Below are 26,130 nucleotides of genomic sequence, written 5' to 3'. Positions count from 1 at the left end.
TATAGTAATAGGGAAAATAAAACAAAAATCTCAAAAATAACATGTTTAGGGGCATATGTACCGGTATTTGAGGACTACAGGATAAGGCATTAATAGCAAATTTGAAGGGGTCCGACAGCCAGCCCCCTCTGTGATCAGCCGTTTTTTGCTGCAGCCGCATGTGCACACTTTGGACAGAGCAAAAAAAGAAAAGCTGATAAGTGGGAGTACCAGGCGTCCCTTAATGTTGTGGGGTTTGGTGTAGATTTGTGCCCTTGATCCCGGAGGTGACCTCATGAAGGATATTGCTCTGTATAGACCCCGTGGTACTTTCCTCGGCATTAACAGATAAACTGCTCCATAGCAATATACTGTGATGCCCCATGTAGAGAAAGAAAAGAGTTAACCACTGAAATCTCCTTTTAGACCAGACTTAAAAAAAATCACTATATATGGACCAAAGACTCAAAAATTGAAGGAGGTGACTTTTTAAAATCTAAAGATTTGCTGGCAGATCCTATAGGCTTCTTTGACATCTATGAGTAATGTTGAGTGTATGGAGGTGAGAACCCTCCTCTGATGGCTCCTTCCTCCCGGGAGTTGCAGTTAATACAAGCTTTATCTGACCAGTATCGAAGAACAACCCGGGAGAAGTTGTGATGTTAAAAAGGATTGAATAATCAATACTTCCCAGTTTGACTTCTGTTTTTTTGGGGATGTTTTGATTTTTGGGGTGTCTGTCGTATTATAGGCTGGTAGGACTGGTGATGTGATGATCAACCTCTTTTCTCACACCTATTAATAAGTCATTGTTCGCCCACGTCTCGCCCTTTTCTTGGGTCCCGGGTGTCGCCTCCCCGGTCGCAGCTTCTCTTTTAAGGCTGGTAATGTAGACCCTTGTAGATGGAGGTGGCAGCTGTTTTTGGTGTTTTTGTGATTAGTGACCTTGAATGGAGCAGTCTGTAGTAATTCGTCCACTATCATGCCACAAGCTGCCTACCAGGCCCCGATTTACCTTATGTAAGGGGCTTGTTGCTGCTGAATATAAATACCCTAAAAGGGGATTTTGATCCTAATATACATATGTTACTATTATGTAAGTACAAAGAGAGACTTTAAAATGAAAGAAACACTTTTACATAAATCAATAGAATGGTATAGGCAAATATAAGGAACTGTTTAATGTACATCTTATAAAAGAAATCGGCTTGTTTCTCCACTTATGAGCCACTTATTTTCCTCCCTGTGTCACTTGAGCTCACCATCTAATTGGCTTATACTTGCTTAAAGAGGGCCAACCACCAGGATTTTCCTATATAACCTAAAGCCAGGGCTATACTGGTGCTATCATGCTGATTCTATACATACCTTTAGTTGTGAGATCGGATGTATACTTTCTAAAATACAGGCAAGTAAAGTTTGTGAAATGCACTGTTATTTGATTGATAGATGCTACAGAATATCTAATAGGTGGGTCGGGTTTTGCTAGTTATTCCCACCCCTGTCTGCCTGCTTATCCTTCCTTCCTCTCTCATCCCTTGTAATAACAGAGACAGGGGGAGGAAGGACAGGCAGCAGAAAGGGGCAGGAATAACTAGCAAAACCCGACCCACCTATTAGATATTCTGTAGCTGCTATCAATCAAATAACAGTGCATTTCACAAACTTTACTTGCCTATATTTCAGAAACTATACATCCGATCTCGCAACTAAAGGTATGTATAGAATCAGCATGATAGCGCCTATATAGCACTGGCTTTAGTTTATATAGGAAAATCCTGGTGGTTGGTCCTCTTTAAGACTAGACAGACTGGCAGTGCAGTGAGGGGCTAGGTGCACCTCATATTATCGTATATGGAGAGGTGAGGAGCAGGGTGAGGAAACAGGCAGAGGTAGATGCAGAAATATCATGCTGAGCTTTCTAACAAGTCTTTTACCTAAGGCCAGAGCTGGATTCACATCCACACTGCTCAGTACTGCTGTATATTGTCCTCTATGCTGCCGCTGCTTGTGTCTGCGGGCTAACTAAGGGAAGAAGAGCAGGAATCCCTCACCTGTGTGGTGTGCAGTGTGTGGGAGACATCATAGCAGCTTGTCTCCTCCCAGCAGCTCAGAGGAAACGTCTGCAGAGAAGAAAACTGGTGAAAATGCAGAATCTGGGTTATAAATATGAAATGGACATAATCGCTCATTGTGAAAAGCTACTGCAAAATCGAGCTATCATTTAAAGAGAGGTGGGTTCTGATCTGCTGGAGATGTAACGTAGCTTACACCAGCTACACCTGAGCTACAGCTACTTTGCATATTTTTTTCCCATGGAGCATTGCTTTTAATAATTCTTCCAACCCAGTTCTGTCTCTTCAGTGTGCGCCCCAATCCCCTGACATTGTCTGCTGTAGTGGATCGGGGTGCAGGGCAGGTTCTGATGGATCAGTGTTGTATGGTTTTTTACATTCTGGTCCGTTTCCAGACTCTTTATCTCCAGAGAAGGGCCGGTGTCATCAGCCGGATCATCTGCTGTCAGTAACGTGTGTTAGCAATTAGCAGCGCTCGTCCCGGCTGTGGAGCCTGTAGATTGTGCACTTCTCCCTGTACCTACATCAGCGCTGCCGGTCCCATGTCTGCACCTTGACTTCCCAAATAACGAGCGTATGATACCCCGTCCCCACACCTGCTCCCATCGGCCGTATAGCCGGTACATGGAAAGGCATTATCTATGGGTCCATATTCGGATTAGATGCTGAGTACCACAGTCCATAAGACAAGCGCCAGAGGTTGTACTGTGCATCACATATAGCCGGAGGTTGTACTGTGCATTACATATAGCTGGAGGTTGTACTGTGCATTACATATAGCTGGAGGTTGGACTGTGCATGACATATAGCTGGAGGTTGGACTGTGCATGACATATAGCTGGAGGTTGTACTGAGCATTACATATAGCTTGAGGTTGTACTGTGCATGACATATAGCTGGAGGTTGGACTGTCCATTATATATAGCTGGAGGTTGGACTGTGCATTATATATAGCTGGAGGTTGGACTGTGCATTACATATAGCTGGAGGTTGGACTGTGCATTACATATAGCTGGAGGTTGGACTGTGCATTACATATAGCTGGAGGTTGGACTGTGCATCACATATAGCTGGAGGTTGGACTGTGCATTATATATAGCTGGAGGTTGGACTGTGCATCACATATAGCTGGAGGTTGGACTGTGCATTATATATAGCTGGAGGTTGGACTGTGCATTATATATAGCTGTAGGTTGGACTGTGCATGACATATAACTGGAGGTTGAACTGTGCATTGTATATAGCTGGAGGTTGGACTGTGCATTGTATATAGCTGGAGGTTGGACTGTGCATTATATATAGCTGGAGATTAGACTGTGCATTACATGTAGCCGGAGGTTGTACTGTGCATTGTATATAGCTGGAGGTTGGACTGTGCATGACATATAACCTGGAGGTTGAACTGTGCATTGTATATAGCTGGAGGTTGAACTGTGCATTGTATATAGCTGGAGGTTGGACTGTGCATTATATATAGCTGTAGGTTGGACTGTGCATTGTATATAGCTGGAGGTTGGACTGTGCATTACATATAGCTGGATGTTGTACTGTGCATTATATATAGCTGGAGGTTGGACTGTGCATTACATATAGCTGGATGTTGTACTGTGCATTATATATAGCTGGAGGTTGGACTGTGCATTGTATATAGCTGGAGGTTGGACTGTGCATTACATGTAGCTTGAGGTTGTACTGTGCATGACATATAGCTGGAGGTTGGACTGTGCATTACATATAGCTGGAGGTTGGACTGTGCATCACATATAGCTGGAGGTTGGACTGTGCATTATATATAGCTGGAGGTTGGACTGTGCATCACATATAGCTGGAGGTTGTACTGTGCATCACATATAGCTGGAGGTTGGACTGTGCATTACATATAGCTGGAGGTTGGACTGTGCATCACATATAGCTGGAGGTTGGACTGTGCATTATATCTAGCTGGAGGTTGGACTGTGCATTACATATAGCTGGAGGTTGGACTGTGCATTATATATAGCTGGAGGTTGGACTGTGCATTATATATAGCTGGAGGTTGGACTGTGCATGACATATAACTGGAGGTTGAACTGTGCATTGTATATAGCTGGAGGTTGGACTGTGCATTGTATATAGCTGGAGGTTGGACTGTGCATTATATATAGCTGGAGATTAGACTGTGCATTACATGTAGCCGGAGGTTGTACTGTGCATTGTATATAGCTGGAGGTTGGACTGTGCATGACATTTAACCTGGAGGTTGAACTGTGCATTGTATATAGCTGGAGGTTGAACTGTGCATTGTATATAGCTGGAGGTTGGACTGTGCATTATATATAGCTGTAGGTTGGACTGTGCATTGTATATAGCTGGAGGTTGGACTGTGCATTACATATAGCTGGATGTTGCACTGTGCATTATATATAGCTGGAGGTTGGACTGTGCATTGTATATAGCTGGAGGTTGGACTGTGCATTACATGTAGCCGGAGGTTGTACTGTGCATTGTATATAGCTGGAGGTTGGACTGTGCATTATATATAGCTGGAGGTTGTACTGTGCATTACATATAGCTGGAGGTTGGACTGTGCATTATATATAGCTGGAGATTGGACTGTGCATTACATATAGCTGGAGGTTGTACTGTGCATTGTATATAGCTGGAGGTTGGACTGTGCATTATATATAGCTGGAGATTAGACTGTGCATTACATGTAGCCGGAGGTTGTACTGTGCATTGTATTTTGCTGGAGGTTGGACTGTGCATTACATATAGCTGGAGATTGGACTGTGCATTACATATAGCTGGAGGTTGTACTGTGCATTGTATATAGCTGGAGGTTGTAATGTGCATTATACAAGCCTACAACCTACAATAGCCCTCAGCCCAGTACACCACTGCGCAACCAGCTCTGTCCTCACCTATTGTACCATCACCCATTCCCTGTAGACTGTGAGCCCTCGCGGGCAGGGTCCTCTCTCCTCCTATACCAGTCTGTCTTGTACTGTTAATGATTTGTTGTACGTATACCCTCTTTCACTTGTAAAGCGCCATGGAATAAATAGCGCTATAATAATAAATAATAATAATAATAATAATATATATAGCTGGAGATTGGACTGTGCATTACATATAGCTGGAGGTTGTACTGTTCATTGTATATCGCTGGAGGTTGGACTGCATTACATATAGCTGGTGATTGGACTGTGCATTGTATATAGCTGGAGGTTGTACTGTGCATGATATATAGCTGGAGGTTGAACTGTGCATGATATATAGCTGGAGGTTGGACTGTGGATTACATATAGCTGGAGGTTGGACTGAGCATTACATATAGCTGGAGGTTGGACTGTGGATTACCTAGCTGGAGGTTGTACTGTGCATGACATATAGCTGGAGGTTGGACTGTGCATTATATATAGCTGGATATTGGACTGTGCATTACATATAGCTGGAGGTTGTACTGTGCATTACTTATAGCTAGAGGTTGGACTGTGGATTACATATAGCTGGAGGTTGGACTGTGGATTACATATAGCTGGAGGTTGGACTGTGCATTACATATAGCTGGATATTGGACTGTGCATTACATAGCTGGAGGTTGTACTGTGCATGACATATAGCTAGAGGTTGGACTGTGGATTACATATAGCTGGAGGTTGGACTGAGCATTACATATAGCTGGAGGTTGGACTGTGGATTACATATAGCTGGAGGTTGGACTGAGCATTACATATAGCTGGAGGTTGTACTGTGCATGACATATAGCTGGAGGTTGTACTGTGCATGACATATAGCTGGAGGTTGGACTGTGCATCACATATAGCTGGAGGTTGTACTGTGCATGACATATAGCTGGAGGTTGGACTGTGCCCTGAGAATCTGCCATTTACTCCTTGTGTGCACACGGCCATAATAATCTTTATTTTTTATATAACCTATTGTGCGCGTACATACATTATGAACCCTGTCCCCATTGGGGCTCACAGTGTAAACTGCATAGTCACAGATAAGTGCAGGATATAAGTAGACGTCTGTAGATCTGTCTGCACAGTGTGAGGAGCATGTGTGCGTATGTAGAGTGAGACGCAGGGTAATGGAGAGGCCTGTGCAGTGCAGGAACGTCTTGTACCCTAATAATCGCTGTCTTGCCTCCTCCACTGACTGTTTTTCTTTCTTTCTGTTTTCTTGCAGAGATCAGGAATGGAAATCTGAAAGCCATCCTCGGCCTGTTCTTCAGCCTGTCACGCTTCAAGCAACAGCAAACCCAGAAACAGAACTCTCACCAGCCGGCTCCAGCACCCCAACATTCAGGAAACCAGTGCCAGCAGCCATATCCCCCTTCCAGCACCCCCCATGCCCAGCCCTATTCACCCGCTCCAGTCCAGTGCCAACAACCGCAGCAACCTCCCCAGTCACAGAGCAAAGCACAAGGAGAGATGCACTCCAGGTACCCGCACGCCCTCCGAAATGTGATCACACACCGCCCACTCTTCTGTGGAGATTTCACCCCGGTGTATAGCACCACGCAGGGAGATAGAGACCCTTCATGAGGTGTATTATATCATTGGAGCAGATATAGACCCCTCCTCAGGTGTATTATACCATAGGAGCAGATATAGACCCCTCCTCAGGTGTATTACCCTATGAGAGCAGATACAGACCCTTCCTCAGGTGTATTATACCATGGGAGCAGATATAGACCCCTCCTCAGGTGTATTACACTATGGGAGCAGATATAGACCCCTCCTCAGGTGTATTACCCTATGAGAGCAGATACAGACCCTTCCTCAGGTGTATTATACCATGGGAGCAGATACAGACCCCTTCTCAGGTGTATTACACTATGGGAGCAGATATAGACCCCTCCTCAGGTGTATTACACTATGGGAGCAGATATAGACCCCTCCTCAGGTGTATTATACCATAGGAGCAGATACAGACCCCTCCTCAGGTGTATTACCCTATGAGAGCAGATACAGACCCTTCCTCAGGTGTATTATACCATGGGAGCAGATACAGACCCCTTCTCAGGTGTATTACACTATGGGAGCAGATATAGACCCCTCCTCAGGTGTATTACACTATGGGAGCAGATATAGACCCCTTCTCAGGTGTATTTCACTATGAGAGCAGATACAGACCCTTCCTCAGGTGTATTATACCATGGGAGCAGATACAGACCCCTTCTCAGGTGTATTACACTATGGGAGCAGATATAGACCCCTCCTCAGATGTATTACACTATGGGAGCAGATGGAGACCCCTTCTCAGGTGTATTACGCTATGGGAGCAGATGGAGACCCCTTCTCAGGTGTATTACACTGAGAGCAGATACAGACCCTTCCTCAGGTGTATTGCACTATGGGAGCAGATATAGACCCCTCCTCAAGTATATTACACTATGGGTGCAGATATAGACCCCTCCTCAGGTGTATTTCACTATAAGAGCAGATATAGACCCCTCCTCTGGTGTATTACACTATGGGAGCAGCTATAGACCCCTCCTCAGGTGTATTACATTATGGGAGCAGATATAGACCCCTCCTTAGGTGTATTACACTATGGGAGCAGCTATAGACCCCTTCTCAGGTGTATTACACTATGGGAGCAGATATAGACCTCTCCTCAGGTGTATTACACTATGGGAGCAGATATAGACCCCTCCTCAGGTGTATTATATCATGGGAGCAGATACAGACCCCTCCTCAGGTGTATTACACTATGGGAGCAGATATAGACCCCTCCTCAGGTGTATTACACTATGGGAGCAGATATAGACCCCTCCTCAGGTGTATTACACTATGGGAGCAGATATAGACCCCTCCTCAGGTGTATTATACTATGGGAGCAGATATAGACCCCTCCTCAGGTGTATTACACTATGGGAGCAGATACAGACCCCTCCTCAGGTGTAATACACTATTGGAGCAGATACAGACCCTTCCTCAGGTGTATTACACTATTGGAGCAGATAGAGACCCCTCCTCAGGTGTATTATACCATGGGAGCAGATATAGACCCCTCAGGTGTATTACACTATGGGAGCAGATATAGACCCCTCCTCAGGTGTATTACACTATGGAAGCAGATACAGACCCCTCCTCAGGTGTATTACACTATGGGAGCAGATATAGACCCCTCCTCAGGTGTATTATACTATGGGAGCAGATATAGACCCCTCCTCAGGTGTATTACACTATGGGAGCAGATACAGACCCCTCCTCAGGTGTAATACACTATTGGAGCAGATACAGACCCTTCCTCAGGTGTATTATACCATGGGAGCAGATACAGACCCCTCCTCAGGTATATTACACTATTGGAGCAGATACAGACCCTTCCTCAGGTGTATTATACCATGGGAGCAGATACAGACCCCTCCTCAGGTGTATTACACTATTGGAGCAGATACAGACCCCTCCTCAGGTGTATTACACTATGGGAGCAGATACAGACCCCTCCTCAGGTGTATTATACCATGGGAGCAGATACAGACCCCTCCTCAGGTGTATTATACCATGGGAGCAGATACAGACCCCTCCTCAGGTGTATTACACTATTGGAGCAGATACAGACCCCTCCTCAGGTGTATTACACTATTGGAGCAGATACAGACCCTTCCTCAGGTGTATTATACCATGGGAGCAGATACAGACCCCTCCTCAGGTATATTACACTATTGGAGCAGATACAGACCCTTCCTCAGGTGTATTATACCATGGGAGCAGATACAGACCCCTCCTCAGGTGTATTACACTATTGGAGCAGATACAGACCCTTCCTCAGGTGTATTACACTATGGGAGCAGATACAGACCCCTCCTCAGGTGTATTATATCATGGAAGCAGATACAGACCCCTCCTCAGGTGTAATACACTATTGGAGCAGATACAGACCCTTCCTCAGGTGTATTATATCATGGGAGCAGATACAGACCCCTCCTCAGGTGTAATACACTATTGGAGCAGATACAGACCCTTCCTCAGGTGTATTATACCATGGGAGCAGATACAGACCCCTCCTCAGGTGTAATACACTATTGGAGCAGATACAGACCCTTCCTCAGGTGTATTACACTATTGGAGCAGATAAGAGACCCCTCCTCAGGTGTATTATACCATGGGAGCAGATATAGACCCCTCCTCAGGTGTATTATACTATGGGAGCAGATATAGACCCCTCCTCAGGTGTATTACACTATGGGAGCAGATACAGACCCCTCCTCAGGTGTAATACACTATTGGAGCAGATACAGACCCTTCCTCAGGTGTATTATATCATGGGAGCAGATACAGACCCCTCCTCAGGTGTAATACACTATTGGAGCAGATACAGACCCTTCCTCAGGTGTATTATATCATGGAAGCAGATACAGACCCCTCCTCAGGTGTAATACACTATTGGAGCAGATACAGACCCTTCCTCAGGTGTATTATATCATGGGAGCAGATACAGACCCCTCCTCAGGTGTAATACACTATTGGAGCAGATACAGACCCTTCCTCAGGTGTATTATACCATGGGAGCAGATACAGACCCCTCCTCAGGTGTAATACACTATTGGAGCAGATACAGACCCTTCCTCAGGTGTATTACACTATTGGAGCAGATAAGAGACCCCTCCTCAGGTGTATTATACCATGGGAGCAGATATAGACCCCTCCTCAGGTGTATTATACTATGGGAGCAGATATAGACCCCTCCTCAGGTGTATTACACTATGGGAGCAGATACAGACCCCTCCTCAGGTGTAATACACTATTGGAGCAGATACAGACCCTTCCTCAGGTGTATTATACTATGGGAGCAGATACAGACCCCTCCTCAGGTATATTACACTATTGGAGCAGATACAGACCCTTCCTCAGGTGTATTATACCATGGGAGCAGATACAGACCCCTCCTCAGGTGTATTACACTATTGGAGCAGATACAGACCCTTCCTCAGGTGTATTACACTATGGGAGCAGATATAGACCCCTCCTCAGGTGTAATACACTATTAGAGCAGATACAGACCCTTCCTCAGGTGTATTATATCATGGAAGCAGATACAGACCCCTCCTCAGGTGTAATACACTATTGGAGCAGATACAGACCCTTCCTCAGGTGTATTATATCATGGGAGCAGATACAGACCCCTCCTCAGGTGTAATACACTATTGGAGCAGATACAGACCCTTCCTCAGGTGTATTATACCATGGGAGCAGATACAGACCCCTCCTCAGGTGTATTACACTATTTGAGCAGATAGAGACCCCTCCTCAGGTGTATTATACCATGGGAGCAGATATAGACCCCTCCTCAGGTGTATTACACTATGGGAGCAGATACAGACCCCTCCTCAGGTGTATTACACTATTTGAGCAGATAGAGACCCCTCCTCAGGTGTATTATACCATGGGAGCAGATATAGACCCCTCCTCAGGTGTATTACACTATGGGAGCAGATACAGACCCCTCCTCAGGTGTATTACACTATGGAAGCAGATATAGACCCCTCCTCAGGTGTATTACACTATGAGAGCAGATATAGACCCCTCCTCAGGTGTAATACACTATTGGAGCAGATACAGACCCTTCCTCAGGTGTATTACACTATGGGAGCAGATACAGACCCCTCCTCAGGTGTATTACACTATTGGAGCAGATAGAGACCCCTCCTCAGGTGTATTATACCATGGGAGCAGATATAGACCCCTCCTCAGGGGTATTACACTATGGGAGCAGATATAGACCCCTCCTCAGGTGTATTACACTATGGGAGCAGATATAGACCCCTCCTCAGGTGTATTACACTATTGGAGCAGATACAGACGCTTCCTCAGGTGTATTATACCATGGGAGCAGATATAGACCCCTCCTCAGGTGTATTACACTATGGGAGCAGATATAGACCCCTCCTCAGGTGTATTACACTATGGGAGCAGATATAGACCCCTCCTCAGGTGTATTACACTATGGGAGCAGATATAGACCCCTCCACAGGTGTACACTGTATATGGACCCCTCATATGCAGACACATGAAGGTCTGTATTCATTCTAATAACCTGCATTTTCCCATCCTCTTCTCACTGTCATTCCACAAGCCTCACATTAGCTATGAATTGCGCTGACCTCGCTCCTTCCACCCCGGCAGGTTCTCATGACATCATGTAGAATAAAGCCCTTTGTAGCAGTGAAATATGGGGTAATTAGCTGATTAGCCGCAGGACAATCTTCAGTGTAACACAAAACCTCCTCTTTTTAAGTTTTTCAATGGAAAAATCTGACTCCAACCTTAACTTTGGGCGGAGGACACAAAAACGTCCTTATCTGCTTCCAAGGGAAAGGAAGGTCTTCTGTGCATTGACCCCACCGCTCAGACGATTCGTAATAATTGTATATTTTGTGGGGGGGGGGGGGGGGGGTCTGAAGCCTGAATTGGGGAGGCTACAGCATTGCTTTAAGCCGCCCATATCCTAAAGCAGTGATGTGGCCCCTAATTGCACCTGTAGATCCGTGTGCCCATATTGTAGGTGAAACAGCTTCTCCCCTGCAATATCGGGGGAGGGAAGGAGTACGGCTGGGGTCCCATGTGGGCTCGGTGCTCATGTATGGGGGAAGGCGTGCGGCTGGGGTCCCATGTGAGCTCGGTGCTCATGTATGGGGGAAAGCATAGCGGCTTGGGTCCCATGTGGGGCTCAGTGCTCATGTATGGGGGAAGGCATAGCGGCTGGGGTCCCATGTGAGGCTCGATGCTCATGTATGGGGGAAGGCGTAGCGGCTGGGGTCCCATGTGGGGCTCGGTGCTCATGTATGGGGGAAGGCGTAGAGGCTGGGGTCCCATGTGGGGCTCGGTGCTCATGTATGGGGGAAGGCGTAGCGGCTGGGGTCCCATGTGGGGCTCGGTGCTCATGTATGGGGGAAGGCGTAGCGGCTGGGGTCCCATGTGGGGCTCGGTGCTCATGTATGGGGGAAGGCGTAGCGGCTGGGGTCCCATGTGGGGCTCGGTGCTCATGTATGGGGGAAGGCGTAGCGGCTGGGGTCCCATGTGGGGCTCGGTGCTCATGTATGGGGGAAGGCGTAGCGGCTGGGGTCCCATGTGGGGCTCAGTGCTCATGTATGGGGGAAGGCGTAGCGGCTGGGGTCCCATGTGGGGCTTGGTGCTCATGTATGGGGGAAGGCGTAGCGGCTGGGGTCCCATGTGGGGCTCGGTGCTCATGTATGGGGGAAGGCATAGCGGCTCGGGTCCCATGTGGGCTCGGTGCTCATGTATGGGGGAAGGCATAGCGGCTCGGGTCCCATGTGGGCTCGGTGCTCATGTATGGGGGAGGCTTCCTAAAAGGCGTAGCGGCTCTCTACTCTATTATTAAAAATCATTTGCAAATTGCTTAATTATTATGAATGGCCGCACAGTTTTGCAGAAACCACATGGCCATTAGCAATAAACAAGCCGCATGCAGCTAATTGTTAGCGATACAGAGGAAAGCTGCTGCAGTTTGTAAATCCAGAGCGTGCAGACAATTATACCGCTATACACTGATGGAGTATTGAAATCCCAATCCTCACTGGTCATAGTGGATTTCCACCACTCACATCCACAGCAATCGTGAACTTGACCAAGTTCTTGGGACTGTAATGAGCTGAAATATGGATCCCACCTATGCTTGGAGTTCTTCTTGATTCTGCCCATTTATCCCACTCTACAGCTCGTCTCCCAGAGACCCCCCAGGCGAGATCAGGTTCCTGCGCTTCTCCATTGGGCAGAGGAAATGCTCCCGGTAGGGCGGCCCCCGGATGTGTGCAGCGTGTCCTACCCCACTAATGATGCCGATAACACACTAACTGCTTGGCCGTGTGCCCCGTAACCTGAACTCAACATTGTGGGTTTTATTTTTGCAGTTTTAAGCCTAAACTAAAGAGTAACCAGTGACGTAAACATCAGATCTAAGGCTATGTTCACATGGCGCGGCTTTTTTTAAAAGCTGCTTTTTGCAGTAACGGCAAAAGCAACGAGATTTCAGAAATTTTATGCACAAACTTTCTTTTTTAATCCTGACTGAATTGTAAAACCGCAGCGTTTTTTAATCTGCAGCCCATCAATTTTTGCAGCTTTTTTTCATCCATAGACAGTAATGAAAAAGTGAAAAAATGCAAGTGTTTTTTTTTTTTTTTTTGTTTTTTGTTTTGGGTGCATAAAAGCAACTTGTACATGTAGTGTAGACAAAGCACGCATATAATCCACATCCAAAAAATGCTGCAAAAAATGCTTAAAAGCAGCGTTTTTACTGCAAAATACCGCGCAGCCGAAACGCTGCATGTGAACTGAGCCTTCCGATCGTTTTGGAGTGATGTGCACATCTGTAGGTGGATACAGGTATCTTGCCTATTTAGTAGCCAAATTGACTGACCGGACCCTGGTCCAGCGGTCACGTCGGCACCTACTGATCTCCTGCAACGCTGCTGATGAGATAAGGAGACCCCGCGACTCGTCAAGATGTCACCGAAGAGCCCCCCCCCGAATGTAGGTAGTGGAATATTACACGGCTCAGTGTGGCTACCACAGAGGACGGATGTGGCCACTGAACCAGGGTCCTGCAAGTCGCATTGCTCCATCTATTTTTTAGCCTTCTATCGGCCGCAGAATAATTTTTCCGCAGCGTCTGAAGCACCGAAAACGATCCCTGTGCAAGAACAATAGATGGGCCCAAGAGCTCATCAAAAAGCACATTTCTACCTGATTTGGAGGGGATATGGCCCCGACGTCTTGGGCCCCCGTGCGGTTGCACCAATGATTTGTCCGCCCCTGGTCTGAAGTCCCTTTGACAATGTCGTAGTCCTTTCTCCTATACGAGGTACTGTAGGCAGGACTAGGTCCGCACAGGGTTTCAATCTGGTGTTTGGCAAAATGTCTCCATTCGCTGCCTGCAAGCAGAGATCTTGTAAATGATGACTTGAAAATCTGACAATATTAGACGGATAAGGAACGTCTTATTAGGTCAGGTATTAATATGAGGGTATTTACTACAATTAATTATCTGCTATTCACAGGGTAATGGATAAATAAATGACTGATTGCTAGGGGTCCGACAGTGGGGACTCTTTTATCACTAGAATAGCCCCCGCCCCCAATTCTTCCTGATAGCTCGACCACAACATCATTGAGGCTCCTCTTTGCTGTCGATGTGCAGTGAGGACAAACAAGTGGCTCAGGACTTAGGGGTAGGATTTTGAGGGTCTTAGGGGTAGGACCCCTCGTAGTGATTTTGAGGGTCTTAGGGGTAGGACCCCTCGTAGTGATTTTGAGGGTCTTAGGGGTAGGACCCCTTGTAGTGATTTTGAGGGTAATAGGGGTAGGACCCCTCCTAGTGATTTTGAGGGTCTTAGGGGTTGGCCCCTCCTAGTGATTTTGAGGTTCTTAAGGGTAGGACCCCTCCTAGTGATTTTGAGGGTCTAGGGGCAGGACCCCTCCAGTGATTTTGAGGGTCTTAGGGGCAGGACCCCTGCTAATGATTTTTAGGGTCTTAGGGGTAGGGCCCCTCCTAGTGATTTTGAGGTTCTTAGGGGCAGGACCCCTCCAAGTGATTTTGAGGGTCTTAGGGGCAGGATCCCTGCTAATGATTTTGAGGGTCTTAGGGGTAAGACCCCTCCTAGTGATTTTGACTCTTAGGGGTAGGATCCCTTGTAGTGATTTTGAGGGTTATAGGGGTAGGACCCCTCCTAGTGATTTTGAGGGTCTTAGGGGTTGGACCCCTCCTAGTGATTTTGAGGTTCTTAAGGGTAGGACCCCTCCTAGTGATTTTGAGGGTCTTAGGGGCAGGACCCCTCCAAGTGATTTTGAGGGTCTTAGGGGCAGGACCCCTGCTAATGATTTTGAGGGTCTTAGGGGTAGGACCCCTCCTAGTGATTTTGACTGTCTTAGGGGTAGGGCCCCTCCTAGTGATTTTGAGGGTCTTAGGGGTAGGACCCCTCCTAGTGATTTTGAGGGTCTTTTTGGGGTAGGACCCTTAAAGATCAGACAGTCTGTTTATCATTAGTGCAAATATATGGCCTAAGGATGAGGAATTGTATGTCTGCACAAGTCTTTGCCATGAGGACCCTTCACTCTGATTTGCAAGGATCTGCCGCCTGCGGACAATCATTGTGGTGCAGAGTTTATCCATCATGCTGATGGTTTCCATGTATTCAGGACTCAGGATGCTGGTGTGGTGTAGGGTCGGTGGTCAGACCCTTGTATGCACCCGCAGCATAAGAGGAGCGGCTGATCGCTCACTGATGCCTATGGCTGGGGGTTCACCACACTGGAGGTAGCGATCATAGGGGCGGGGGAGCGCTCAGAACTGCATATAACTCATCCCATTCAAAAACACTGGAGTAGCTGATAACTGGGAGCAGTAGAGGTACTTTAAGTGAAGTATCCCTTTAATTCACATACCTGTGCCTCAGTACTAGTTGTGTTCTTGGTCATCACTTTCCTGGATAGTAAAACATAAAAGCTCCTGACTGTGCAGATCAAAGTCCGCTCTCCCGAATTTACAACCTCCCCGAGAAGCAGATGTTTATCCCGAGCCTTTACATTTACTGTCACATGCCAAAAAAAGAAAAAAAAATGGAAAAAATGTCAGATTTTTTTTTTTAGTCCCTCGAGCAAAATGCAACAAAGACAAATCATTGTTTTAGTGTGAGATGTCAGATCATCAAACGCGCGGTGCAGAGCTCGTCATGTCAGCCAGAACACGCAGATTGACATGTGCAGAGCTCCGGCTGGATGATATGACAGAGCCGTGTCCTCGGGGGGATGAGGAATACCGATACACCGCACACCATAGATCCTGTCCGCTCAGTGACCCAACTGTGGATACCTGCATCCAGGATCTGTTGTATACATAGCACCAACATATTCTGCAGCCATGTACAACAGCTGGAGTATTTGTGCTTTCCCATTCTCCTGAAAGGCACATTTACCTTGTTATAGAGCAGAGTATCGCTGCAGTATTTCTCCCAGAAAATTATTGCAGTTGCATATGCTGTCATGCACGTTTATTTCCTTTGTGTGTATTGGAAGAACACAAAATAACAGAGAATAAAAGGCAAATTGGACATTATTTTACACAAAACCCAAAAAAATGTTGGCACTTTTCGAAAATTATAGGTAAACAACTTGTTTCAGGCATGTGATGCTCATTAAAACTCACCTGTGGCAAATATCAGGTGTGGGCAATATGGAAATCACACCTGAAACCAGATAAAAAAGAGAGAAGTTGACTCAATCTTTGCATTGTGTGTCTATGTGTGCCACACTAAGCATGGAGAACAGAGAGATGAGAAGGGAATTGTCTGAGGACTTGAGAACCAAAATCTGCGATTTTCATTCCTTAATTCATTTTCTAGATTCAGGATTCAAAAAAACCTCAATGTGGTACTCCCAAATTGATTTCCAGGACAGCAGAGGAACGCAGATGTATATTTATTAATAGACCACAACGCGTTTTGGCTACTGTATAGCCTTCATCAGATGTGAAAACAAGCAAACAAAAAACCCCAAAACATAAAATATACAGTACAATGGCCACCTTCACAGTGCTTTACTTATATAGAGACTGACATTAATCAATATTGGATCTAAGGAAAGGGTGAAGACAAACACAAATGGTGGCAGCTCAGTGCGGCCGTCTTTTCCCTACAAAAAAATTCATAATTTAATTTTCTGAAACTCTGATATGTAGTTGATCCACACTTTGGGTCTTTCTCCTGCAGGAGCGTCACTCCCAGTAATATAGGCTGGATGTGAGGTCTTTGTGTATCTAGGGTGCTGCAGTTTGTGTCAGCACAGCTTCTATCCTGCAATTGTCTCTTCATCCGCTTTCCTTTTGTTCTACAGACTGTTTTCTTTGCACTCCTTCAGATCCTTCCCCATGTGCCCATGATGTGGAGATCTGTCTACAACCTGCTGCTATCTCTAACACTGAGCTAAGTGATCAGGAGCTTTCCTGGATTTGCAGCATTTCTGCAGATCACTCCACTAGATTAGATTTACAGACTATTAAGAAAGATGCCGAAATTTGTATTTAGTGAACAATTGAACGATAGAACATAAAATTGAGTACATGGCCTGTAGTCTGGGTCCCGGCCAAAAAAAAAAAAAAAAATGATTAAAGCCTCCTGAAAAGGTGAGGATCAGCAGAAAAGCCCCATGTACAGTATTTTAGGAGCTGAGCTGTGATTTCAGCTGTTGGTTGACCCGTGGGGGAGGAATCTCATCTTTCCTCGGCTGGAGGATGATGGGGCTCATCCCAGATTGTACAGGCTTAAAAAAATGGACCGCAAAAAAAAAAAAAAAAATAATAATAATAAAATAAAATTTAAACAATAAGATTTCCAATAAATTTTCATTGTCACCAGTTTTTAACATCCATTGTCAGTAAAGGAGAACATAAATATATATATATATATTGCTAAAAAAAAATAAAGGGAACACTAAACACCACTGTGCTGTTTAAGTGCTCCCTTTATTTTTGTGAGATACATATATATATGTACACACACACACACTTAAATATATATGTATAAATATATATAATATGTATATATATATTTATATATATATATATATATATATATATATATATATATATATATATATATATATATATAATACACACACACAAATATATATGTATAAATATATATAATATATTTTTATATATATTATATAATAGTATTTAATATATACATATATAAATATATATATACTTATGTGTATACATATAATATTGTATGTGTGTGTGTGTGTGTATATATGTATATAATATATAATATGTGTGTGTGTATAATAGATATATCTACTTTCACAGCTGAGGGTTTCTTACAATTGTATCCGGTCCAGACACCCCTCTGTGAGTTATACATGGCAGCACAGATCTCACGTCCTCATAGATCGTTACAGTGTATCAGTGCAGGTAAATGAAATATTTTGGACAGACTGTTTCCACTCTCTGGCAGCAAGCAGAGGTTTTGGAAAGTTATATTGGAAGGTTGGAATACTTTATTCTTAAATGATTAAACTTTTTATATAGATAGAAAGCCCTTTTAGGGTGTATGGGCTGCATTAACCCCTGATTAGCCGCTTCCCAGTATAACCACTGTGAATTCCCACTTCCCAGGCTTTTGCTCGCCTGGTGTCTCCTCCGTATTTGCTTGCAGTGAGATGCATGAACCGTGTCATTTTGGAGAAGGTTTCCATCTTGTCCCGCTGTGTGGGGACGTGTGTTTCGGGCTGATGATTATTCGACCTCCTCTTCCTCCTTCTGATTCTCTTTTTAATGTTTTAAGGCTCCCAGGTCCCAGCAACAGGACGTCGGCTGCAGGCAGCGAGGCCAAAACCCGGGGGCCGGTCGGTGGGAACAGGCGCAGTCAAAGTTTTAATAACTACGACAAAGCCAAACCAGTGAATCCTCCTGCGGCTGTGACCGAGAAAGGTACGTGATGGGGACGGGGGCTGTGGCTTCAATGTACTTGGTGCATAATGATGGCCGGTGCTTTACTCCGCTAAATCTTTAAAGATCTGTTCACACAGAGATTTTCTTTTATGTAGCTCTCCAAGTGGATCTGCTCCAAAATCCACATAAAAGCCTCTGTGTGAAAATACGTTATTGTCCTGGCTAGTGGGGTGACTATATTGTGCACAGGCTCTTACATGGCTCATCTGCTTAGCGGCATTAGACCAAACCCCTACAAGATTGGGCAGATTTACCTTTCAGTAATATTGGGTGGCACCTAACTTTTAAAGGGGTTGTCCAGTGAAAATAAGTTATCACCTACCCACAGGCTCTCCTGGAAAAAGCAGAGTGCAGCGCTCAGCATCCCCGTTGGGAATGAAAGTGGCGGTGGTTGGGCAGTGCACTGTGACTCCAATCTAACAGGGATAAAAGTTCCTTGTTTTGCCTGATCGGTGCAGTCCCACAGATCGGATCCCCACTAATCAACAAGTTATCACCTATGCTATGGACACAGGATAACTTGTTTTCACTGGACAACACTTTTAGGCTGTGTGCACACGATGCGTTTTTTACCGCGGAAACGCTGCGTTTTGAACCGCAGCGTTTCAGTGGCAAATTGCATGCGTTCAGCTTTCCCAGCAAAGTGTATGGGAAAGCTGAAAAATCAGTGCACATGCTGCGTTTCTTTCCGCAGCGTTTTGGATGCCAAAAATCGGTGCGGAAAGAAAAGCAGCATGTCACTTCTTTTGTGCGGTGTGGCTGCGTTCTCTCCCCCATTGAAATCAATGATGTGGGGTCAGAACGCAGCCACAACGCATGGACCTGCTTTTTTGTTGCGGTCCGCGGCCTTTGTCGGCACGCCAGAACGCAGGCATTTACCTGGAAGTGAGGTCAAGAGGTTTCCTGTTGACCTCACTTCCTGGCAAAGCCCCCGGTGTCGCCAAAGTGCCCGCCCCGACCCCCCTCCCGAAAATCCAACATGGCCGCGCGCACAGTAGCGCACCGGCCGCCCTGCTCCTATGATTTCTGTCGCATGTGCAATAACACATGCGACAGAAAACTGTTCCCCAGGCCCTGCCCGTTCACCCCAATTCCCCCCGGTGTCATACATACCTGTCCGGTCGCAGCGCTGATCCCCCGCGGCCCCCTCCTCCTCCTTCAGTGCACGCTGGCCGGTCACATGAGCAGAGCAGCTGACAGCCAGCACTGTGTTCAGTGTGAGCTGTGCTGGCTGCTCGCACTCTGCAGCTGTGACCCGGGGAGAGTGGGTGCAGATTTTTGCACCCACTCTCCTCAAATGGAGGGTCTGCCCTCCTAGAAAATGGGGGATACGTTTCCTGAACGTGCCCCCATATTCTAGAAGGTCCAGAGGCGACGTGGGACATCCATATGGATTTCTGCGGACCCATTTTTTTTTATTAAATTGGAGAACAAGGGAATGATTTGGGGAGTGTTTTTTCTAATAAAACATTTTTTGTTGTCTTTTTTTGCTTTTGTTTACTGTCAATTAGTTATGTCGGGTGTCTGATAGACGCCGTGACATCACTAATTGCTGGGCTTGATGCCAGGTGACATTACACATCTGGTATCAACCCCATTTATTACCCCGTTAGCCAACGCACCAGGGCGCGGGATGAGTTGGGGCGAAGCGCCAGGATTGGCGCATCTAATGGATGCGCCACTTCTGGGGCGGCTGCGGCCTGCTATTTTTAGGCTGGGAAGAGTCCAATAACCATGGCTCTTCCCACCCTGAGAATACCAGACCCCAGCTGTCAGCTTCATCTTGGCTGGTGATCTAATTTGGGGGGACCCCACGTTATTTTTTTTTTTATTCTTTATTTATAAATAAAAAAAAAAACATGGGGAGCCCTCCAAATTGATCACCAGCCAAGATGAAGCTGCCAGCTGTGGTTTGCAGGCTACAGCTGTCTGCTTTACCCTGACTGGCTATCAAAAATAGGGGGGACCCCACGCCATTTTTTTCATTTTTTTTTTTTTTTTTTTTTATTGGATAAATACTAAGCTAGGCACCCTTTAGTGCCACATGAAAGGTACTAAAGGTGCCAGCTTAGAATATGCAGGCGGGGGTAGGACGTTCTATATATTTGACATCCCTTCATCCATTGACGCTTTTTAGGCTGTGTGTCCACAATCAGGGTTTGCAGCGTTATGGGCGCTGAGTGTTTTCCCTGCGTCCATAACGCTGCGTTGTGCAGTAGAAGCACAGTGGAAGGATTTTTGGAGATCCCATGCCCACTGTGCTTCTTTTCTCCGCAGCATAAACTGACCGGTGGCGTGGCTTCCCGAGCCTCAGCATGTCAATTTATGCTGCGGAGACGAGTGTTCTCTGCAGGTAGTATAGAGTTCCACAGCAGCCTGAACCCAAATCGTGGGCATGGGCAGCTGCAGGAAGGCTGGCACTGTGTACTATACGCCATGTCGCTGGATCATGGCCACATAGCCTTAGGCACCTTTCACACGTCAGTGATTCTGGGACGTTTGTGCTTTTTTTTAAACGTACCAGGATCACTGACATACGCAGACCCATTATAATGAATGGGTCTGCTCACACGTCAGTGATTTTTCACTGCACGTGTCTCCATGCGGCGTACCCGCGTGTGCGTGATTGCCGCACGGAGACATGTCCATTTTTTTCTGGCATCACTGATGTCCCACGGACCACGCAGTGGTGTGATCCGTGAAACACGTGCCAGAAAAAAACGTGCTTTTAAAATAAAAAACATTTTAACTCACCCGGCTCCAGCGATGTCCTCTGCAGCCCGTCCTCCCTGTTCCTTCTGTGCCGGCTCATTATTGTCGCGCATATTCATGATGCACGACACAGCCAACCCGGAAGCAGCTGCTGCGGGGGTCAGCGCCGGCCGGATGCTGCACCGCGGGAGCGATCAGCACCATGGAGAGCGGGAGCGGGTGCAGGTGAGTTAATCTCTAAGTGCAATCACGGGCCACGGAGAACGGAGCCCGGATTGCACTTAGACAACCCACGTGTGCCGTGATTCACGGCACACGGAGGGACATGTGCGTGTTTTACACGCCAGTGAAAAACGTCAGTGTTTTTCACTGACATGTGAAGCGGGCCTAAAAGTGAGAATATTGTTGCTACAGCAACATTTTGGGTGAAGTAGCTGTGGATTCAAAATGCTTAATATACTCCTGAATAAAATCCTTGATGGGTGCAGATTCCAAAATGGGGTCACTTGTGGGGGTTTTCTGACGTATAGGTACCTAAGGGGCTTGGTGCGCGAAGTTTATTTCAACTTTTCCAAAATTCAAATGGTGCTCCTTCCATTCCAAGCCCTCCCATTTATCCAAACAGAATGTGGAGAAGGAAATGACATCACAGGTTTTTTTTTCCAAAGGTCTGTGTTCAACCAACTTTATTATCACTGACAAGTCTTAAAAAACGCACCTAAAAAAACGCATGAAAAACGCATGAAAAACGCATGAAAAACGCATGAAAAACGCATGCGTTTTCGATGCGTTGTTTCTCAAAAAGCATTGTTTACAATTCTCCCCTCTGCCAGAGGGTGCGTTTTTTTCCGCGCGGAAAAAAAAGCAACGTGTGCACATACCCTAAACACAGATACTGTATATGGGAGAAGAAACAGTATAACTCTTAAGATGGCTGTGCCCCAGCGCTCCTGGGTTTTTTGCTATGGCTCTGCCCCAGCGCTCCTGTGTTTTTCTATGGCTCTGCCCCAGCGCACCTGTGTTTTTCTATGGCTCTGCCCCAGCGCTCCTGTGTTTTTCTATGGCTCTGCCCCAGCGCTCCTGTGTTTTTCTATGGCTCTGCCCCAGTGCTCCTGTGTTTTTCTATGGCTCTGCCCCAGCACTCCTGTGTTTTTCTGTGGCTCTGCCCCAGCACTGCTGTGTTTTTCTATGGCTCTGCCCCAGCACTCCTGTGTTTTTCTATGGCTCTGCCCTAGCACTCCTGTGTTTTTCTATGACTCTGCCCTAGCACTCCTGTGTTTTTCTGTAGCTGTGCCCGAGCACTCCTGTGTTTTTCTATGGCTCTGCCCCAGCTCTCCTGTGTTTTTCTATGGCTCTGCCCCAGCGTTACTGTGTTTTTCTATGGCTCTGCCCCAGCGCTCCTGTGTTTTTTCTATGGCTCTGCCCCAGCGCTCCTGTTTTTTTCTATGGCTCTGCCCCAGCTCTCCTGTGTTTTTTCTCTATGGCTCTTCCAGAGTGCTCCAGCGGTTTTTGCTCTGTGGCTTTTTCTGAGCACTCCTGTGTTTTTCTATGGTTCTGCCTGAGCGCTCTGGTGTTTCTTTGAGAGTCTCCTGTGGCACAAGTTTATCTTCCCAAGAAACAAAAGGATCAGCTGATCAAATTACAATGTTTCAATCCATCTCATCTGTTGGGAAAGAGTCAGAGGCCTCCATGTACATTAGATATTTGGCCGATCCCACAGATATGAGTGGGTTCAGTTGCCTTACCTAATGTGTGTGGGGCATTTGCACTTTGATTTATTGTTGGTTGGTTTATTTTGGGGGAATTGGGGCATGTCAGAGCTTGTGTCCTTCTCACTAGGCATTTTAAGTTGTGACTGGTATTTTTGTAAAGGTGTTGTGTACGTCACCGGTCACAGCACGATCCTTTACCGCAAACCACACGCCCTGAAATCCCTGTATACACGGTCACACCTGTGCTAATCCATCTGTACCGGTATCGATGGAGGAAGGTCGGACGGGCAGCGGCTCACACCCTCCCTCTTGGGTGTCTTGTATATTGTGCAGTGTCCTATGGCTAGGCAATGCAATTTTTAAGCCTCCTTTGGGTGGGCACATGTGATCTGTACACTGGGAGCTTTTCAGGTTTTATGGCGATCAGACCGTGCAATGCCGAACATGAAAAGCAAAAAGAAAAATATTTACAAGGCGGTGTCTCCCCCTGGTGGGCGAAGTGTGTGATGCACTGTGCTAATACTCATAGGCAGCTGTCACCTGCAGACTGATTTACAGCTGGATGTTAGTTTCTCACAGCATTTTTTTTGCATTGTTTTTCCACTTTTTTGACCCTTTTGTTTTAATCTACAAAAATCACTGCTGCTAGATGTTCACTGATGGGCAGTAGAGAAATGAGGTGCTTTTTTGGGGATTTTTTGTTGTTGTTGTGTTTGCCATTTTTTTTCAAACCACAGTGCGGGGGATAGCGGCATTTTTTTTCATGCATTTATTTTATAAAAAGAACCAAACTGTCAGGTTATGTTCACACGTTGCGTTTTTGCTGCTTTGTTCTGCGTTTTTGCTACATTTTCTGCTAGGTTTTCGCTGTATTTTTTGCTAGGTTTTTGCTACATTTTTTGCTAGGTCTTTGCTGCAGTTTTTGCGGCAGTTTTTTGCTATGTTTTCACCGCATTTTTTGCTACGTGTCTGCTCCGTATTTGCTAAGTTTTTGCTGTGTTTGTTTTGCTACGTTTTTGCTCCGTATTTGCTCCGTATTTGCTGTTTTTTTGCTACGTTTTTGCTCCGTATTTGCTCCGTATTTGCTGTGTTTTTTTGCTACGTTTTTGCTGCGTATTTGCTACGTATTTGCTAAGTTTTTGCTGTGTTTTTTTGCTACGTTTTTGCTCCGTATTTGCTGTTTTTTTGCTACGTTTTTGCTCCGTATTTGCTCCGTATTTGCTGTGTTTTTTTGCTACGTTTTTGCTGCGTATTTGCTACGTATTTGCTAAGTTTTTGCTGTGTTTTTTTGCTACGTTTTTGCTCCGTATTTGCTGTTTTTTTGCTACGTTTTTGCTCCGTATTTGCTGTGTTTTTTTGCTACGTTTTTGCTCCGTATTTGCTCCGTATTTGCTGTTTTTTGCTACGTTTTTGCTCCGTATTTGCTCCGTATTTGCTGTGTTTTTTTGCTACGTTTTTGCTGCGTATTTGCTACGTATTTGCTAAGTTGTTGCTGTGTTTTTTTGCTACGTTTTTGCTCCGTATTTGCTCCGTATTTGCTCCGTATTTGCTGTGTTTTTTTGCTACGTTTTTGCTCCGTATTTGCTCCGTATTTGCTGTTTTTTGCTACGTTTTTGCTCCGTATTTGCTCCGTATTTGCTGTGTTTTTTTGCTACGTTTTTGCTGCGTATTTGCTACGTATTTGCTAAGTTTTTGCTGTGTTTTTTTGCTACGTTTTTGCTGCGTATTTGCTCCGTATTTGCTCCGTATTTGCTGTGTTTTTTTGCTACGTTTTTGCTCCGTATTTGCTGTTTTTTTGCTACGTTTTTGCTCTGTATTTGCTCCGTATTTGCTGTTTTTTTTTGCTACGTTTTTGCTGCGTATTTGCTATGTATTTGCTAAGTTTTTGCTGTGTTTTTTTGCTACGTTTTTGCTCCGTATTTGCCGTTTTTTTGCTACGTTTTTGCTCCGTATTTGCTCCGTATTTGCTGTGTTTTTTTGCTACGTTTTTGCTGCGTATTTGCTACGTATTTGCTAAGTTTTTGCTGTGTTTTTTTTGCTACATTTTTGCTGCTTTTTATGCATTTTTTTGCCACGTGTCATTGGTCTACAGTACATGTTTTAAATAAACCTAATTTCATTCACAACAATAAAAAAAAAACACAGCTGCATTTTTGCACTCATTACTGTAAATGTTGAAAAAAGCTGATGGTGAAAAAACTCTGCAAGCATGGACACCCTGCTTCTTCCAAAAACGCAGCAGTTTTCCATTTGTCGGGGGCAAAAAAAACCCCAAGTGTCTGTGTGGCTGAAATTTCTGAAATCTCGTCGCTTTTGCTGGTACTGTACAAAGTAGCTTTTAATGTGCATAAAACTTATGAATCATGCAAAAAATGCAACATGTGAACATAGCCTAATTGATAAGAAAATTGAAATAACTTTTTCAGTTTGTAAAAAAATGCCATTAATCTCCTGTTTTTTTAAAAAAAAATGCTTCCGAATAACTGTATAGAGTTAGGGGCAGAACGGTGGCTCAGTGGTTAGCACTGCACGGTGGCTCAGTGGTTAGCACTGCACTCTTGCAGCGCTGGGGTCCTGGGTTCTAGTCCCACCAAGGACAACATCTGCAAGGAGTTTGTATGTTCTCCCCGTGTTTGCGTCGGTTTCCTCCGGGTACTCCAGTTTCCTCCCACACTCCAAAGACATACAAATAGGGAATTTAGATTGTGAGCCCCAATGGGGACAGCGTTCCTGATGTATGTGAAGCGTTGCGGAATATGTTAACACTATATAAAAATAAAGATTTATGTATTTTTTTTTTTATTTAAAGGGGCTCTCCAGGTTGGATGTTCCTTATTAATTGAAGATCACTGCTTGCTGTCAGTGAATGGAGGCAGTTGTTCCTGCTGGATGGACACGTTCTTGTTTACATCAGGAGGCTGAATCTCCATATGACATCTGAGGTTTTGTTACAGTTGCGTCCAGGCTGCACAGTTGTCTCTAGCTATAACCCCATCATCTGCACGGATCTCTCCCCTGTACCGATAGTTGTGACCATGCTTCTCCTGGGAAGTCGAGGCTGTCTACACTCGATGCAGTTGTAGCAAAACCTCAGCTGTGAGAAGTATCAGTTCTGTACAAGCTTTCATCTCCTGGATGTATTAGTGTGGTTCCATTCACTGACAGCAAGCAGAGTATAAAAAAGGTAG

At 45.5% G+C, this 26,130-nt stretch overlaps 1 protein-coding gene across 1 annotated transcript in view; it reads left to right on the top strand.

The window, feature by feature from the left end:
• The window catches only part of NAV2 (neuron navigator 2), a 242,878-nt gene that overhangs the window by 110,691 nt on the left and 106,057 nt on the right, over positions 1 to 26,130 (top strand). Inside the window, 2 exon segments of the mRNA XM_075325589.1 lie at positions 6,228 to 6,483; positions 18,352 to 18,497. Of these exon segments, the coding sequence (XP_075181704.1) occupies positions 6,228 to 6,483; positions 18,352 to 18,497 (402 nt within the window).

Source organism: Anomaloglossus baeobatrachus, chromosome 10 (genome assembly GCF_048569485.1).
Source record: "Anomaloglossus baeobatrachus isolate aAnoBae1 chromosome 10, aAnoBae1.hap1, whole genome shotgun sequence".
In the NCBI taxonomy this organism is placed as follows: Eukaryota; Metazoa; Chordata; class Amphibia; order Anura; family Aromobatidae; genus Anomaloglossus; species Anomaloglossus baeobatrachus.
This window is presented reverse-complemented; position numbering and strand designations above follow the sequence as displayed.